The sequence below is a fragment of the Geotrypetes seraphini genome, chromosome 2, assembly GCF_902459505.1.
Source record: "Geotrypetes seraphini chromosome 2, aGeoSer1.1, whole genome shotgun sequence".
NCBI lineage: Eukaryota > Metazoa > Chordata > Amphibia > Gymnophiona > Dermophiidae > Geotrypetes > Geotrypetes seraphini.
The window spans coordinates 141,955,175-141,971,867 of NC_047085.1; the positions used below are offsets into that span (position 1 = coordinate 141,955,175).

Sequence of the window (16,693 nt, forward strand, 5' to 3'; positions counted from 1 at the left end):
CATAAGTATATGAAGCACGCATGAGGTGGCCCACCTACTATTTTCACTAGCAAGAGTTCTCTCTATTCCCAATTTGTTCTGCAAAATCCTATTTGTCCATCCTAATATTCTGCCTTTTTTTTAACCTCCACAAGCACTCACTCCAAAATATATTTAAGCCAGTTTAGAAGAATATTATGTCGGCGTGGCTTAGCGTGCACACAAAATGGTCGTGTGATCGCAGCGCTCCTCTTACCTGGGCAACCGTTGAATAAATAAAGATTTCCTTTTAAACTGTTTTCGGCTGAAAACATCGAAGAGGACAGCGGGAGCATGGCGAGCACCCGACAGAGTAAGAGTGAAACCGGAGGGGCTGTGAAAAGGCAGAAGCAGGATCAAATTACCCCGAGTAAGGTTCCGCTTCCTGCTGATGTATCAGAGGAGTTAAGCAAAGCTGAAGTTATGGGGGAACTGAGGCAAATCAAACAAATGCTGACAGAGACTGTGAGTAATATGGCAGAACTGAAGGAAGAAATCCTGAATATACACAGACAAATGGAAGTAGCTAATAAAAGAACAACAGAGTTAGAAGTTAAAATGGAGAGCTTAGAATGTGAAGGAAATAATTCAATTGAAAAGTCAGCTGGAAGATTACGAAAACCGTGGAAGAAGAAAGAATATAAAACTTTTTGGAATACAGGAAAATTTGGAAGGGAAAAATGCAATACAGTTTTTAGAAAATTTTTTTTTTTTTTTTTTTTTTAAATTTTATTTATAAAATTTTTCAATTTTTACAATAGTTGAATTTCAAGTGATATAATTAATTACTATATATCATTGTATCTATCATTAATACAACTTAATTTATAAACAGTATATATTATAAATTATATATAATCAAAAGTTATACATCCCTCCCCTTTTTTCAATTAATGATTCTAAAAATTATACATATCCCACCCCTTTTCTATATAAGTATTATAATTGTGCTAAGAAATCTAATCATTAGAATAATTAGTCAATGGTTGCCAAATTTTATTGAAATTATGAAAGTTCCCATGTTGTAATGCTATTACTTTTTCCATTTTGTAGATATGACAAGACAGAGTTCCACCAGAACGTATAATTTAATTTGGTATAGTCTTTCCAATTTTGAGTGATTTGTTGCATGGTGACTCCTGTCAATATTAATAGTAGTTTATTATTGTTTACTGAGATCGGACTCTGAGTTCTCATTGCAGTTCCAAATAATACAGTGTCATATGAGAGTCCTACATGATTTTCTAGTAATTTGTTAATTTGGGGCCAAATCATATTCCAAAAGGCATTTACACAGGGACAAAAAAAAATTAGGTGATCTAACGTCCCTATTTCTATTTTACAATGCCAGCATCTATTGGATCTAGTATTATCTATCTTTTGCAAGCGCGTCGGGGTCCATAACACTCTATGTAATAAAAACATCCATGTTTGACTCATAGATGCTGACTTTGTAGATCTTAATCTCCAGGACCAAAATCGTGGCCATTGAGACGCAGAAATTGTCTGTCCAATCTCAATACTCCAAATATCCCTAAGACCAGTTTTCTTTTTTTTATTTAAAAATCCATATATCAATTTGTACCATTTTGCGGCTTGGTGACCTAAGAAATCCGCCTGGAAACATAAAATCTGCAGACTATATTGAGTATTAAGATTTTTCCATTCAGGGAACCCTACCTGAATGGCCTGCTTCAATTGCATCCATTTAAAATATTGTGATTTATTTAATCCAAATTTATTTTGCAATTGTGAAAAACTAAGCAGTGAACCTTCTGAAATGACATCATTTAATGTTCGTATACCTGCACTTATCCATTGTTTCCAGACGATCTTAAATCCGCCAATTTTGATCCTGGAGTTTACCCAAATAGATTGATTTAGTGATTTACAAATTGGATCTGGTGATAGATTACTTATATATCTTAATGTTTTCCAAGTGTCTAATAATATTCTGTTATCTTTGTATCTTCTAGGCATTGTTATACTAATTAAATGATCTAAATGTAATGGGAACAGGAGCCGCCATTCTAAATATAGCCAATCTGGTACATTCTCCATAAGATCTGGGAGGATCCAATACATACCCTGTCTTAGAATATAGGCTTGATGGTACCTATAAAAATTTGGAAAATTTACCCCTCCCTCCATAATTGGTCTTTGTAAAGATACTAAAGCAATTCTGGGTCTTTTCCCAAACCAAACAAATTTTGTAATAATATTATTTAATTTTTTATAAAAGGACCCCTGAAAGAATATTGGTATCATACTCATTTGATAACAAACCACAGGCAATATCATCATTTTAATTGTTTGAACTCTTCCCCACCATGAAAGATGTAAAGGATTCCATTGTTCACACATTTCTGTAATTTTTTTCAATAAAAGTTTTTCATTTTCTTTGACTGTATCATCAATTGTATTTTTTATCATAATTCCTAAATATTTTAATCCTTCCTCTTTCCAAATAAATGAATATGAATCAAATAATCCTTTGGTGCAGTGAACATTAATTGGAAGAATTTCTGATTTACTCCAATTAATTTTATATCCAGAGAATTTTCCAAATTCCTCTAGAAGATTAAGTAAATTTGGAATAGTAATCCCCGGTTCTCTCAAATATAATAATATATCATCTGCATATGCAGAAAGTTTATATTCCCAGTAAGAAAATGGGATTCCCTTTATCTCCTTAGTTTGATTAATTGCAATTAACAAGGGTTCTAAAACAATATCAAAAAGTAAGGGAGACAAAGGACATCCTTGTCTAACTCCCCTTTGCAAATTAAATTTATCTGATAAATTGTTATTTATATATAATCTTGCACCAGGAGAGCTATACAATGTCTGAATCATTTTAATAAAACCGGGTCCTATTCCAAACCATTCTAGAGCTTGATACATAAATTTCCATTCTACTCTATCAAATGCTTTTTCTGCATCTAAAGATAGCATAAAAGTTGGATCATTCATATTTTTTGCTAAATTTAAAGAGTGAAATGCTAATCTGGTGTTATTTGATGAATGTCTTTTAGCAATAAATCCTGTTTGATGTACATCAATAATGAAAGGAAGAGCTTTTGCCAATCTTATTGCTAGTACTTTAGAAATTAATTTACCATCTACATTTAATAAGGAAATAGGCCTGTAATTTGAAACCAAGGTAGGATCTTTGTTTGGTTTTGGTAAGACAATAATTAGTGAATCAGCCATAGTACCTGATATATTTCCATTATTCATTTGATATTGATACAATTTTAATAGATATGGTAAAATAATGTTTTGAAATGATTTATAAAATTCAACTGTATAACCATCACCACCCGGAGCGGATCCAACTCTAAGAGACTTCAATGCTAATTCTATTTCTTTTAAAGATATAGGTTCTTCTAAACTTCTTTTTATATGATCTGGAACATTTGGTCCAATAAATGAATTTAAAAATTTTTGTCCATCTTGTTCTTTATTTTCATAAGATTCAGAAGAATATAAATCTTTATAAAAATCAAGAAACTGTCTTAAAATGTCTTTATTGTTAGTGTGTGTATTACCTTGTATATCTTTAATTGCAATAATCTTGGATTTTCTTTTTTTTGCTTTAAGGAAATTTGCCAACAATTTTCCAGCTTTATTTGAATTTCCGTAAAATTGAACTTGTCTATTAAATAAATCTTTTCTCACAAATTGAGAAGAAATCTCATTATATTTAACTTTTAATTTTAATAAATCTTGTAATGTTTTATTTTCCCATTTTTCAATTAATTTATTTTCTAATAATTTAATTTGTTTTCCTAATTCAAGAAACTGTTTTTTATGTTGTTTATTAATATATGCTGAATATGAAATAATATTTCCTCTCATTGTTGCTTTAAAAGCGTCCCATAAAATCTCAGTATTAATATTATCTGAATCATTAATTTGAAAAAATTCTTGTATTTTTAATTTAAATTCTTCGAGGAAATTTGAATCCGCTAAAAAATTATTATTAAATCTCCAAATTGAATTGAAATGTTCAATATCATAATTTTGAAGATTAATCCACACACCAGCATGATCCGAAATTATAATAGGATCTATAACTGCTTTTAACACACGCTGCGCTAGATTATTAGAAACAAATATATAATCAATTCGTGAAAAGGATTTGTGGACCTGAGAACAAAAAGAAAATTCCTGATCATTAAAATGAAGAATACGCCATATATCTACTAAATCACAAGATTGAATCAAATTATCTAAGCCTAATGATTTCATAATTCTACTTGGTTTTTTATCCAAAATTGGATCCATTACAGCATTGAAATCTCCTGCTACTATTAAATTAGATGTAGCCAGTGGTAAAAGTAATTGTTGAATTTGTTTGAAAAACTCCATTTGATTCGTATTAGGAGCATATAAATTGAATAAATTCATGGTTGTATTTCCCAGATCCATTTCGACATGCACCCATCTACCTAAGGGGTCATAATTTATTAATTTGAAATTCGCATTGCATTTTTTGTTTATCAGAATAGCCACTCCAGCTTTTTTCTTTATAGCCGGTGCAAATAAACATTTAGAAATCCAACCCCCAGATAATTTTTTAGATTCAATTTCAGAAAGATGGGTCTCTTGTATGAAGTAGATATCCGCATTTTGATTTTTAAGGAACGATAATATTTTCTTTTTCTTAATAGGATGATTTAAACCATTGACATTCATAGAATAAATTTTTATATCCATCTTATTTATCATTAAATTTTAAGCAATATTCTATGATAATATACATGATTAGATCTCAGCACAATTAATATATATTGATTCCCATTCCCACCCTCTATTTTCCCTCCCCACCCTCCCACTATCAATGTTTGACCTGGAACACACATTGGTCGTGCAAAACCTAAATCCCCTCCCCCAGGCAACTAATCATTCATAAAAATATTCTCTAATTCAATACATTTCATATTTCTTTACCCACCTTATTATTCATTTAAAACTTCATTAAATCCCCTTGTATATTATAGTTCATATCAAATTTAATTTGATAAATCATATTAATCTTTTCAAGTCTTAGACATAAATAATATATTACCCCTTCAATAGATTAAATATATTTCAAATATAGTTCTAATTTCATATATATAAATTAGATATATCTATTCCTATATATGTAATAATAAATATTTTAGTAAATCATTTTATATATTTGAAAATCATCATTTATAGTATCGTAATATGTATAGGTAAATATTTATATCAAAAAGATTTTATATTTAATACCTATGTTATAATAATTTCCCTTTCATTTAATCAAATCCAAAAAAATTTTTCAATTAATATTAACAGTATTAAATATAGATGTAGTAATTCATATAAATTATAATTGGATAAATCATCTTAATATTTTCAAGTCTTAGATAAAACTAATATATTATCCCTACAGTAAATTCAATATATTTAAAATATAGCTCTAATTCCATATATCATATTGTAATAATAACATTTTTAAACATCATCATTTATAATAACCTAATATGTATAGGAATTAAATATCTATGTTATAATAATTTCCATATTCATTTAATCAATTCTAAAAAAATTTTTTTTTTTCCAATTAATAATAGCAGTATTAAATATATATGCAATAATTCTATAAATAGTATTCAATTCAATTATAATGTAAATTTATCATAGATCCAATATATTAATAATAATTGAAACAAAAATTATAAAATGTTTTTTTTGTTTTTTTTTTAAATATATGGAATAAAATCAAAAATTAATTTAAATCATAAAATTCAATATATTGTAATAAAATTTGAATCAAAAATTGTCATTCTTATTTTATCTTGCATTTTCTATATCCTTTCTTCAGATGAAACTTCCATTTTATTCTGATTATATGTAGACATTAGTTCCTCTTCTTTTTTCCTTCTTTATTTCCATCTATTTTCATTAGATAAATTTGCTTTATTCTGCTTTATTATGTAGACATTGGTTCTTCTTGTGTCAAAAATTCTTTCAGTTTAGCAGGATCTTGAAAATACATAGATTTATTTCCTGTAGAAATTCTCATTGTAGATGGATAGTAAAGACCATACATGTAGCCCTTTTCTTTTAATTGTTGTCTGAATGTAAGGAATTGTTTCCTTATATTTGCAGTATCTTTAGCAAAATCAGGAACGAAAATCAGTTTAGATCCTTTATAGTTTAGGTTTTTATTTGCTTTTGCCACTTTTAAGATCTCAAATGCTTGTTGGTATCTTAATACTTTGAAGATCAGAGGTCTAGGAGCTGCCTGGTTTGTTGGTTTTCTTGTGGGGATTCTGTGGGCACGTTGTATCTCCAACGGCCATTTAGAATTTAGCTGCAGCAGTTTAGGCAAAAGATTTTCCAAGAACTGTATAGGGTTTTCTCCTTCAATATTTTCAGCTAAGCCAAGGATTCTAATATTCTTTCTTTTTCCTCGATTCTCCATATCAATTAGTTGATTTTTTAAGGCTGTTACATCTTTCTTTTCCTCTTCACACTTTTGTGTGAAAGTTTCCAACTGACAGATTCTTTCCTCCATCACAGACATTCTTTGTCTGTCAGTTTGGATTTCTTGTTTCAAGTTAATCAACTCTTCCTTTACTTCTGTTAATTTGTTGGCATTATCAGTCAACATTATTTTGATTTTAAATAATTCCGCCATGATGTCAGCTTTTTCATTAATTTCATCTGCTTCCAGCAGGATTGGTACGCTGGACGGCGATACAGGGGTTACCTTTGACCTTTTCGCCGACACTCCCGATGTACAAGGTTTTTCATTTTTTCCTTGCCTTATCGCTGCCATCTCCGCCGTTGATTTTTATTATTTTTAAGTCGGACAAGTGAAGTAAATAGTTTTATTTTATTCAGTTGTTGCCTGGGACTCAGGAGCGCCGCGGTTAAGCTGCCATATCGTGCGCGCTCCAAGCCACGCCCCCTCGTTTTTAGAAAATTTAATTCCTAGATTATTGCAGTTGGATTTCAAACAGCCTTTGGAAATAGAACAGGCACACAGGATTCCAATAAAGAGTCTGGAAAATCAAGGGAGACCAAGACCATTAATATTCAAGATGTTAAGATACCAGCAAGCAATAGAAATTTTAAATGCTGCCAAAAAGGATAAAAACTTAAACTATAAAGGATCCAAAATATGGTTTTTACCAGACTTTGCTAAAAATACAGCAAATATTAGGAAGAAATTCCTTGAGCTGAGATCTCAATTAAAGGAAAAAGGATATAAGTATGGGTTATATTACCCAGCAAAAATGAGGGTATCTTGTGGGGATAAATCTTTGTATTTTGTTGATCCGGAAAAACTAAAGACCTTTCTTTCAAAATCAGAACCTATGTCATTTTAGCACAATGGGTATTGAAATGAAGGGATAAATACTAAGACTGGATTGGTGGATATTGAACAAAAAATTAAATATAAAGAACTATGGGACTTTTTGTTTGTTGGAAAAAGAAGAATATGCAACAAAGAACAGGAAATAAAAATGGACAAGTGAAAAAGAAAATAAAAGAATGTAAAGAAGAAAGAAGGATAGACTGGAAAGACAAAGTGAAGATATTAGACTGAACTTTTAGGAGACTGACAGATGGATGGTTGGAGTAAAGAATGAACAAGAAGGATTAAATGACTGGACAAATTAACACAAAAGGAAAAGTGAAGACTGAATAGGAAAATAAATAGATGTGAAGAAGAAGAAAGCAGGACTGATAGACTCACTAAAAGGATATTATAAAAAAAAAGAAAAAAAAAAATGAATGACAATTGGCAGTCAAAAGTCTTTAAGAGTGGATGGATGGAGATAAGAAATAAATATGAAAGTTCATTTTATTTAATAAGTCAGAAAAGGAGAAAGTAAAGAATGAAAGGACAATAAGGAAAAGATTGCAGAATGGACTAATGATAGAAAGGACAAGTTATATGATATTTAAATGCAAGTAAAGGAAAGGAAAATGAATAATATAAAAGAAAGATACATAAGAATTTATTGGTAGCTGAAGGAATGTAAAGATTGATGTTGTGATAATATAGTTTTAAAAAGATTGGATTTAATTTGGAGAAGAGGAAATATAAAAAGGGGGGGGAAAAAAAATTATTTTGAAAATGAAATACAAATGTTTAAATACAAATAGGGGATAAAAACTTATAAAATTGAAATTTTTTTTTTTTTAAACAGAAATATATGAAGAGATGGATATTTGCTGATGGATATTTAAAGGAGGATAGGAGAAGATGGATTAGATAATATAAGATATAGGAAAATGATACTTTTTATTAAATATATGACTATGATAGAATTTTCTTGAATGAAATAAAATGTTGGGGGAATGAATTAGAGATTGGTGAAATGATAAAAATGCATTAATGGAATGTTAGGAAATAAATATGGTTATGTGACTAAAGGTTAAATAATAGATAGAGAAATTAATTACTTTAAAATGGAAAAAAAAAAAGAAAAAAAGGTTTTATGATTAGAAGAGAGATATAATTAGATATATTGTGGAGAGGTAGTGAGTTTGTCTCAATAAAGGATAAAGGGGTTATTAATAAATATTGGTTGCCTGGGGGGGGAGGGGGGAAGTTGGGATTACTGTCCAATGTGTGTCCTTAAGCAGTCATTATATTGGGGAGGGAGGGGTGGGAAGAAGGTGGGTATTAAAGATATTACTAGGATGATTAAGGAAAAGATTAATAAGGGATTAGGTAATTTGGAGGTAAGAATGTGTGCCATGGGGAGAAGTTTTTTAGATCTTAGTTATGGAAGAAGGGAAGAGGAAGATTATGATAAGGAGTATAAAATATATTATGTCTTTTAAGATATTTTCTATTAATGTCAATGGCCTGAATCATGTAATCAAAAGGAAAAAGGTATTATCATTTTTAAAGAAGCAAAACGCGGATGTTTATTGTCTGCAGGAGACCCATCTTAATATAAAGGAATCACAGAAACTAACAGGTGGGTGGGTGAAAGAATGTTTTTTTGCTCCAGCAGAGGGTAAAAAAGCAGGAGTAGCAGTTCTTATAAATAAAAAGTGTATGGCCAATTTTAAGATAGTAAATTCGGACCCACATGGAAGATGGCTACATGTTGATATAAGTTGGACCGGACAGCTCCTCGCTCGTCTGGCCAGCAGGCCTGCCTCCGTCCAAATGAGGCGGGCCCGCCCCTCTCCTCCCCTGCCTAACCCACAGGATCCTAGGGCCTGATTGGCCCAAGCACCTAAGGCCCCTCCTATAGCGGGAGTGGCTTTAGGTGCCTAGACCAATCAGGCCCTAGGATCCTGTGGGTTGGGCAGGGTAGGGGCGGGCCCGCCTCATTTGGACGGAGGCAAGCCTGCTGGCCATACGTGTGAGGAGCCGTCCGGTCCAACTTGGAAAGTAAGACTAAGGGGGTTCCGGGGTGGGAGGGTTCGTTGGGGGGGGGTCCAGCAGGAGGGGTTGGGTACCCTCCTGCCGGCGATCTTAGGGGAGGCCATTGGGAGGACCGGCAGGAGGGGTTGGGTACCCTTCTGCTGCGATTGTCGGGAGGGCCGTTGGGGGGGGTCTATAGGAGGGGTTGGGTGCCCTCCTGCCGTGATCGCTGGGGGGAGGGGAGACTTGCAGCCATAGCCGCGGTCACTATGCTAATCATGGCAGGGAGATCTTTGCCGCGATTAGGTACAGCGGCCGCGTCTACTTACCATGTAGGCTAACATTGTAAGCATTAAAAGTACATGTCGTGTTTGTTTTTGTATAGTTATTAACTAATATTTAACTAAGTTTTAAAGTTTTAAAGTTTTAAAGAATGTTTCCTTTATACGTAAATAAAGAAAAGTATATAAAATCGTACCCGTTTGAGGCTTTTATGTATGCAGCGGTGACGGTGACGGGGCGGTGAATAGGGTTGCAGTGGCGGTGACGGGGCGGTGAATAGGGTTGCAGTGGCGGTGACGGGGCGGTGAATGGGGTGGCAGTGGCGGTGACGGGGCGGTGAAGGGAATGGCGGTGACGGGGCGGTGCAGAGGATGGTGAGACGGGGACGGGGCGGTGACGGGGACCAATTTTTTCACCGTGTCATTCTCTAATCTGTCCCTCTCCACTTTCTCTATGTCTTTCATGATCTTGTAAGTCTCTATCATGTCCCCTCTAAGTCTCCTCTTTTCCAGGGAAAAGAGCCCCAGTTTCTTTAATCTCTCAGCATATGAAAGGTTTTCCATACCCTTTATCAATCGTGTCGTTCTTTTCTGGACCCTCTCGAGTATCGCCATATCCTTCTTAAGGTACGGCGTCCAATATTGGACGCAGTACTCGAGATGCGCCCGATACAACAGCAGGATAACTTCTTTCATTCTGGTTGTAATACCTTTCTTGATAATACCTAGCATTCTGTTTGCTTTCTTAGAGGCCGCTGCATACTGTGCCGACAGCTTCATTGTCTTGTCCACCAGTACCCCTAAGTCCTTTTTTAGGCTACTTTCACCCATTACCAACCCTCCCCATTGTATAGCTGTACATCGGGTTTCTGTTTCCTACATGCAAGACTTTACATTTTTCTGCATTAAAGTTCATTTGTCATCTCTTCGCCCACTCTTCCATTTTGTTCAGGTTCCTTTGTAAATCTTCACTGTCCTCTTTAGTCCTAACTCCACTAAATAGTTTTGTGTCGTCTGTGAATTTTATAACTTTGCACTTCGTCCCTGTTTCTAGATCATTTATAAATACATTGAACAGAAAGCTCTTTTGGAAAATGTGCTTGCAGCTCCATGTTTAGTTTACAATTTACACCCAACATGCACATACCAGATTCTTTTGCTTTCCAAAGCCAATTTAAAGGCGAAAACACAGACATTCAATAAGACTGCTCAGTGTACTAGTGAGCATCATTTCTTTGCTGTATTTTCTAAGCAATTTTAAGTTGTATAAAAATATGAATCAAACAGCAACAGAACAGCAATCCTATGGATATCTATGACAAAAAACAAAGTAAGAATAGGATCAAAAAGATGACTTCATTTCTGGGTTCAGTATCCACACACAAAAATTATTACATTATCTTGCATAAATTCATAAAACCCAACATAGTAACATGTTTTGACAGGAGTTTGGCTTCCTCAGGAGTTAGCATGATAATATATTGGATACTGTAATCAGAGTATACTTATTGTTAAACAGGATAAGGACAAGACCCAAGTCACTGAAGATGAAGAACATTGTGTCTGGCATCTTGGGGAAAACCATGGGTTATCCAATATTATCTTGCAAACCCCCGAGGAAGGCAAACTCCCGCCAAAACATGATACTATGTTGGGTTTTGTGAATTTATGCAAGATGATGTAATAAATTTTGTGTGTGGATACTGAACCCAGGGAATAAGTCATTTTTTTGATCCTGGTATAAATAAGACTCGCGTAGCTTTAATGGTTTGCCTTTACTACAAGAATTCCAAAACACCAAAAAGCCCAAATAGTAAAACGACCTACAAATAATTCTACCAACAGTCACAGTAACAAACCTCAAGGGGAATGTAACACTTTAAAACCCCACAAAATAAATTAACTCTGAGTGTGTGGGTCCTAAGCGTGAAGGCTTAAGCTATTAAGAACCAATCCCATAGTGAGGGCAGGGCTCAAATGCTTATGTGTAGCCTAAATATTAAAGGTTGGCTTATTTTCACCAATCAGTACTGCACACATCATCAGATCCCACCTGTGTGCATAATTTTGATGACTTTGACCAATTTAGTGTTACAACAATTACTGTATTTTTCCGCTCCATAAGACAAACTTGACCATAAGACGCACCCTAGATTTAGAGGAGGAAAACAAGAAAAAAAAACAACCATTCTGAACCCAGGCTCTGCACCCAGCCCCCCTCACTCCCTGTCAGACCCAACCCCACACTCCTTGCCAGGCTCTGTACCCTGTGTCCCCCCCCCCCCCGCCAGACTCTGCACCCCATATCTTTTAAAAACATCCCCTCTACCTTTTAAACCCCCCAGCTCGTCGTACCTTTTAAAAACACCCTTATAGGCTGGTGGTCCAGCGTGTATCGGCATGGGCAGGAGCCAGCTTTCCACGTTGCTGCCTGGGCCCGCACAGCTTCCTAAATGGATACCTTCAGTTCTCATGGGACATGCGAGAACTGATGGCAGCCAATCAGAAAGCGGCACAGGCACAGGCAGCAACGCGGAAAGCTGGATCCTGCCCGTGCCGATCCACGCTGGACCAAAGGCTATAAGGGTGCTTTTAAAAGGTAGGACGGGGCGCCGGCGGCGGCCGAGTTCCCTCTAAGCTGAGCAGGTGTCCTCCAGCTGCATTGCTACCACTAGGGGGTGGAATATTTTCAGTCGCTAAGGACAGGTATGTTCCCTGGAGTCCTGCAGAACTTGCCTGTCCCTCACAATTGAAAAATGTGACAGTAAAACAGCACCCTCTATTGGTGAGACTGTGGGTGGAGGACTCCTGCTCAGCTTAGAGGGAACAGTGTTGTTTTAAAAGATAGGATGGGACGGGGGTGTTTTTTTTAAAGATATGACGGGGTGGGAGGGTATTTAAAAAAGGTACAGGCGGTAAAAATTTGTATCTTTGCTGCATAAGAAGCACCAACATTTCCACCCACTTTTGGGTGCAAAAAAATGTGCGTCTTATGGAGCGAAATACACTGTACTTTACAAATAGAACTGACTGTCAAGATCAAACACATGGGGTGGTCATGAGAACATCTATGGCCCCAAGTGTGGTTAATTTGTATGTGACTGTTTGAAGAAAAATATTTATATACCTCTGCTTGGTTCACTCATATGAAAATATGGGTTAGGTTTATTGATGGTGTTTCTATGATTTGGACACACATAGAAGCCTCTTTAACTGATTTTATGTCATGGTTAAATTTATTGGACCCCCATTTGAAATTTACTAAGACAAGTGACTTTAATGCAGTGGTTTTTTTAGACACTAAAATGGAGAAATGTGAATTTGGCCTTAAAACTACTGTATACTGGAAGATAGTAGAAAGGAATACTTATTTACAATATGATAGATGCCATTCTAAATGATTAAGGCAAGCTCTACCTATCAGCCAGTTTCTCTTTGAGGGAACATTTGAGGGAATATTTTGATTGCTGCACTATTATTATTATGACTATCATTTTGTTATATATTATTCTGTGTCACATTTACTTTAAATATACAAACAGGTGGGATCCAATGATGGTGTGCAGTACTAGTTGGTGAAAATAAACCAACCTTTAATGTTTAGGCTGTCATCCCTCCTATCTCTCATATCCTCAACCTATTGCTCTCAACTGTCCCTGATGCCTTCAAACATATCATGGTCACACCCCTCCTCAAAAAATCCTTTCTAGACCCCACGTGCACCTCCAATTATCGCACCATCTCCCTCCTCTCCTTCTTATCCATGTTACTTGAATGTGCTGTTCACCGTATTTGCCTGAACTGCTTCTCATCCCCAGCTATTCTTGATCCGCTTCAGACAGGCTTTTGCCCATGCCCTTACTAAAGTTTCCAATGATCTCTTCCTGGCTAGATCCAAAGGCCTCTACTCTATCCTCGTCTTTCTCGATCTACCACCTTTGATACTGTTGATCACCACCTATTCCTTGATATGCTATGCTCACTGGGATTCCAGGGTTCTGCTCTCTCCTGCTTTTTTTCCTCTCTCCCATTGCTCCTTCACTGTATGCAACAGTGGTTCCTCTTTCATAGCTATCTCTCTATCAACTGGTATACCTCAAGGTTCTGTCCTGGGACCACTCATTTTCTCAATCTACACCTGCTCACTTGGAGCGCTGATCTACTTCCATGGTTTCCAGTATCACCTCTATGATGACAACTCTCAGATCTACCAATCTGCACCAGATGTCTCCACTGAAACCCAGACCTGAGTCTCAGCCTGCCTGATTGACGTTGCCGCTTTGATGTCTCACCACCATCTAAAACTGAATATGGCTAAAATGGAGCTACTCATCTTCTCGCCTAAACCCACCTCCCCACTTCCCCCATTCTCTGTCTCTGTGGACAACACTCTTATCCTTCCTGTCTTATCTGCTCGCAATCGTGGAGTCATCTTTGACTTCTCTCTCTCCTTTCTCCACCCAGATACAACATATCATTAAAACCTGCCGCTTCTTCCTTTATAGTATTACCATAATCAGACCCCTCCTCTCCAAGCACATTAGTAAAACCCTTATCCACGCCCTCATCACCTCATGCTTAGATTGCTGCAACTTGCTACTCTCAGGTCTTCCGTTCATCCATCTTTCTTCAATTCATTTAAAATTCAGTTGCATAACTCATATTCTGCAAGAGCCACTATGCTCATGTTACCCCTCTCCTAAAGTCACTTCAATGGCTCCCCATCCGTTTCCGAATACAATTCAAAATCCTTTTACTGTCCTACAAATGCATTCACTCAGCAGCCCCTCTTTATCTCTCTTCACTTATTTCCCCCCTATATCACCCTCTCCCCCCCAGTGAGATCCGCTCAGTCGGTAGGTTTCTCCTGTGCCCTTCTCCTCCACTGCCTCCAGACTGTCCCTTCTGTCTTGCTGTGCTGTATGCTTGGAACAAACTGCCCAAATCCTACCGCGGGCTCCGTCTCTGGCAGTGTTCATGTCCAAGTTAAAAGCCCACCTCTTCAAGACTGCTTTCAACTCCTAACTCTTCTCACTTTGTGTTCTGCATCCCCAACCCTATATGTCATGTCTATCTGTCCAAATTAGACTGTAAACTCTTCCGAGCAGCACTGCATATGCCTTTCAGTACTATAGACGTGATAAATAGTTGTAGTAGTAGGCCACACATAAGCATTTGAGCCGTGTCCTCACTGTGGGGTTGTTTCTGAAGTCTTCACACTGAGGACCCACACACTCAATTTATTTTGTAGAGTTTGTTACATTCCCCTTGAAGTTTGTATTACTGTGACTGTTGGAAAAACTATTTGCAGTGAACTATGACAGGGTAGATTTTTTTCTGCTGAACTCTAAGCATTAGAAAAAATATTAAGTACCAGCCGCCAAGTGTAATATTTATTTATTTAGATTTGCCTCATGCCTTTTTAATTGTAGCTTAAGGCAAATTATATTGAGGTACAGTAAGTATTTCCATGTCCCTGTTGCTCTGCCCTGGAAAAAGACAGTAAAAATAAGATTTAAGAAAAATACCTTTGTTCTTGACTGAACTTGATCTTTGCATATGAGACACTTTTTGACTCTTGGAGAGCACAAAGAGCAAGTAGCAATATGTCCACATGGTCCAAATAGAGTATCTCTCTTCATATCAGAACATACCATACATTCTTCTAAGGTTTCGGTGTCATTGGTAATCATGGAAGGACTGCGAGATCCTACCTGACCACTAAAAGAGAAATATGTTTCAGTACTTTTTCAAATAGACCTGCTAAAAGAAATCTGGGGCTCAATACACAACCTTCACTAGTCCTCTCCTTCCCTTCCTTTAAATCAGGGGTGTCCAACCTGCGGGCCGAGGGCAGTATGCGGCCCCGTGCAGTATTTTGTGCGGCCCCGGTCAAGGGCGATGCAGTGTTTTCCTCTGCTGCCCCTGGGTGTTTGCCATCTTGCCGGCTCCCTCCTCTGTCTTGCTGCAGCATTTGCGCGGCCCCAGAAACATTTTTTTTGGCCAATGCGGCCCAGGGAAGTCAAAAGGTTGGACACCCCTGCTTTAAATAATCCAATTATTTCTAACATGAAGCTATTGTTGGCCTTAATATTTAAAATGTTACCACTCCTCTATTTAATAATACCTTGTTTAACAAGATATGTCCTACACTTGTTACTTTGCTATTTGCTGTGTGCCGTACAACTAAGTTCTTAGACAACATGAGCAAAACAGAAAATCGAAAAATTTTTGGCAGAACTATATGATGATCTATTGTCCTAGTGATCACTGGAGTAGAAATCTTAGTTTGTGCTTTTCTTGTTCCCATTTTTAGTAATAAAATTAAAAAGTACCTTGACTTTAATTCCGTCGCTCCATGGAACTCCAAGGAGCTCACAAGGGGCAGTATGTCTAATTCCTTATCTGATGGTGTTGGCAAACACAGACAGTCTGCCGCTGTTGTCCAGAAAGCTGGAAACAGGTAAAATAATTCCCCAAACTTAAGGATGCTCTCAAAAGTAACTTTTCAAGCACTAGGCAGAAGCGTGGGTTTTAGTAGGGAGCAGCAAGGCCTCCTATGATGTTACAGTAGAGAATGACACAGGGACAAATTTTTCCCCGTCCCTGCAAGTTTTGTCACTATCCCTGCCCCATTCCTGTAAGCTCAGCCTTAACTGCACAAACCTCAAATACTTATGATTTTTAAGTGTTTGAGGCTTATGCAGAGTGCAGATGAAGACAGCTTACAGGAATGGGACAGGGACAGAACTCGCTGGGATGGAATGAGAAAATGAGTTCCCACAGGAAAGGGGAAAAATTTGTTCTGAGAGAGAATAAAGCATGGAAGCTCTGGATACATCCCGGAAAGTCCTGACATTGGCCAGGTGAAGGGGGATGGAAGGAAGACAAAGATCACTTTTCTCTTTACAGAAAAATCTGCTCTCACCCCCTGCAACTGACATCTACCTTATCTATCTCTGCAGATGATAGAAACAGTAGATTAACTATGGAAAGATATTTCACCATTAACTGAAGAGCA

At 36.3% G+C, this 16,693-nt stretch overlaps 1 protein-coding gene across 1 annotated transcript in view; it reads right to left on the reverse strand.

Moving 5' to 3' along the window:
* The window catches only part of MIB1 (mindbomb E3 ubiquitin protein ligase 1), a 273,835-nt gene that overhangs the window by 30,809 nt on the left and 226,333 nt on the right, over positions 1 to 16,693 (reverse strand). The window contains exon 17 of the mRNA XM_033933912.1: positions 15,201 to 15,393. Coding sequence (XP_033789803.1) covers positions 15,201 to 15,393 — 193 coding nt within the window. The remainder of the gene's footprint in view (positions 1 to 15,200; positions 15,394 to 16,693) is intronic.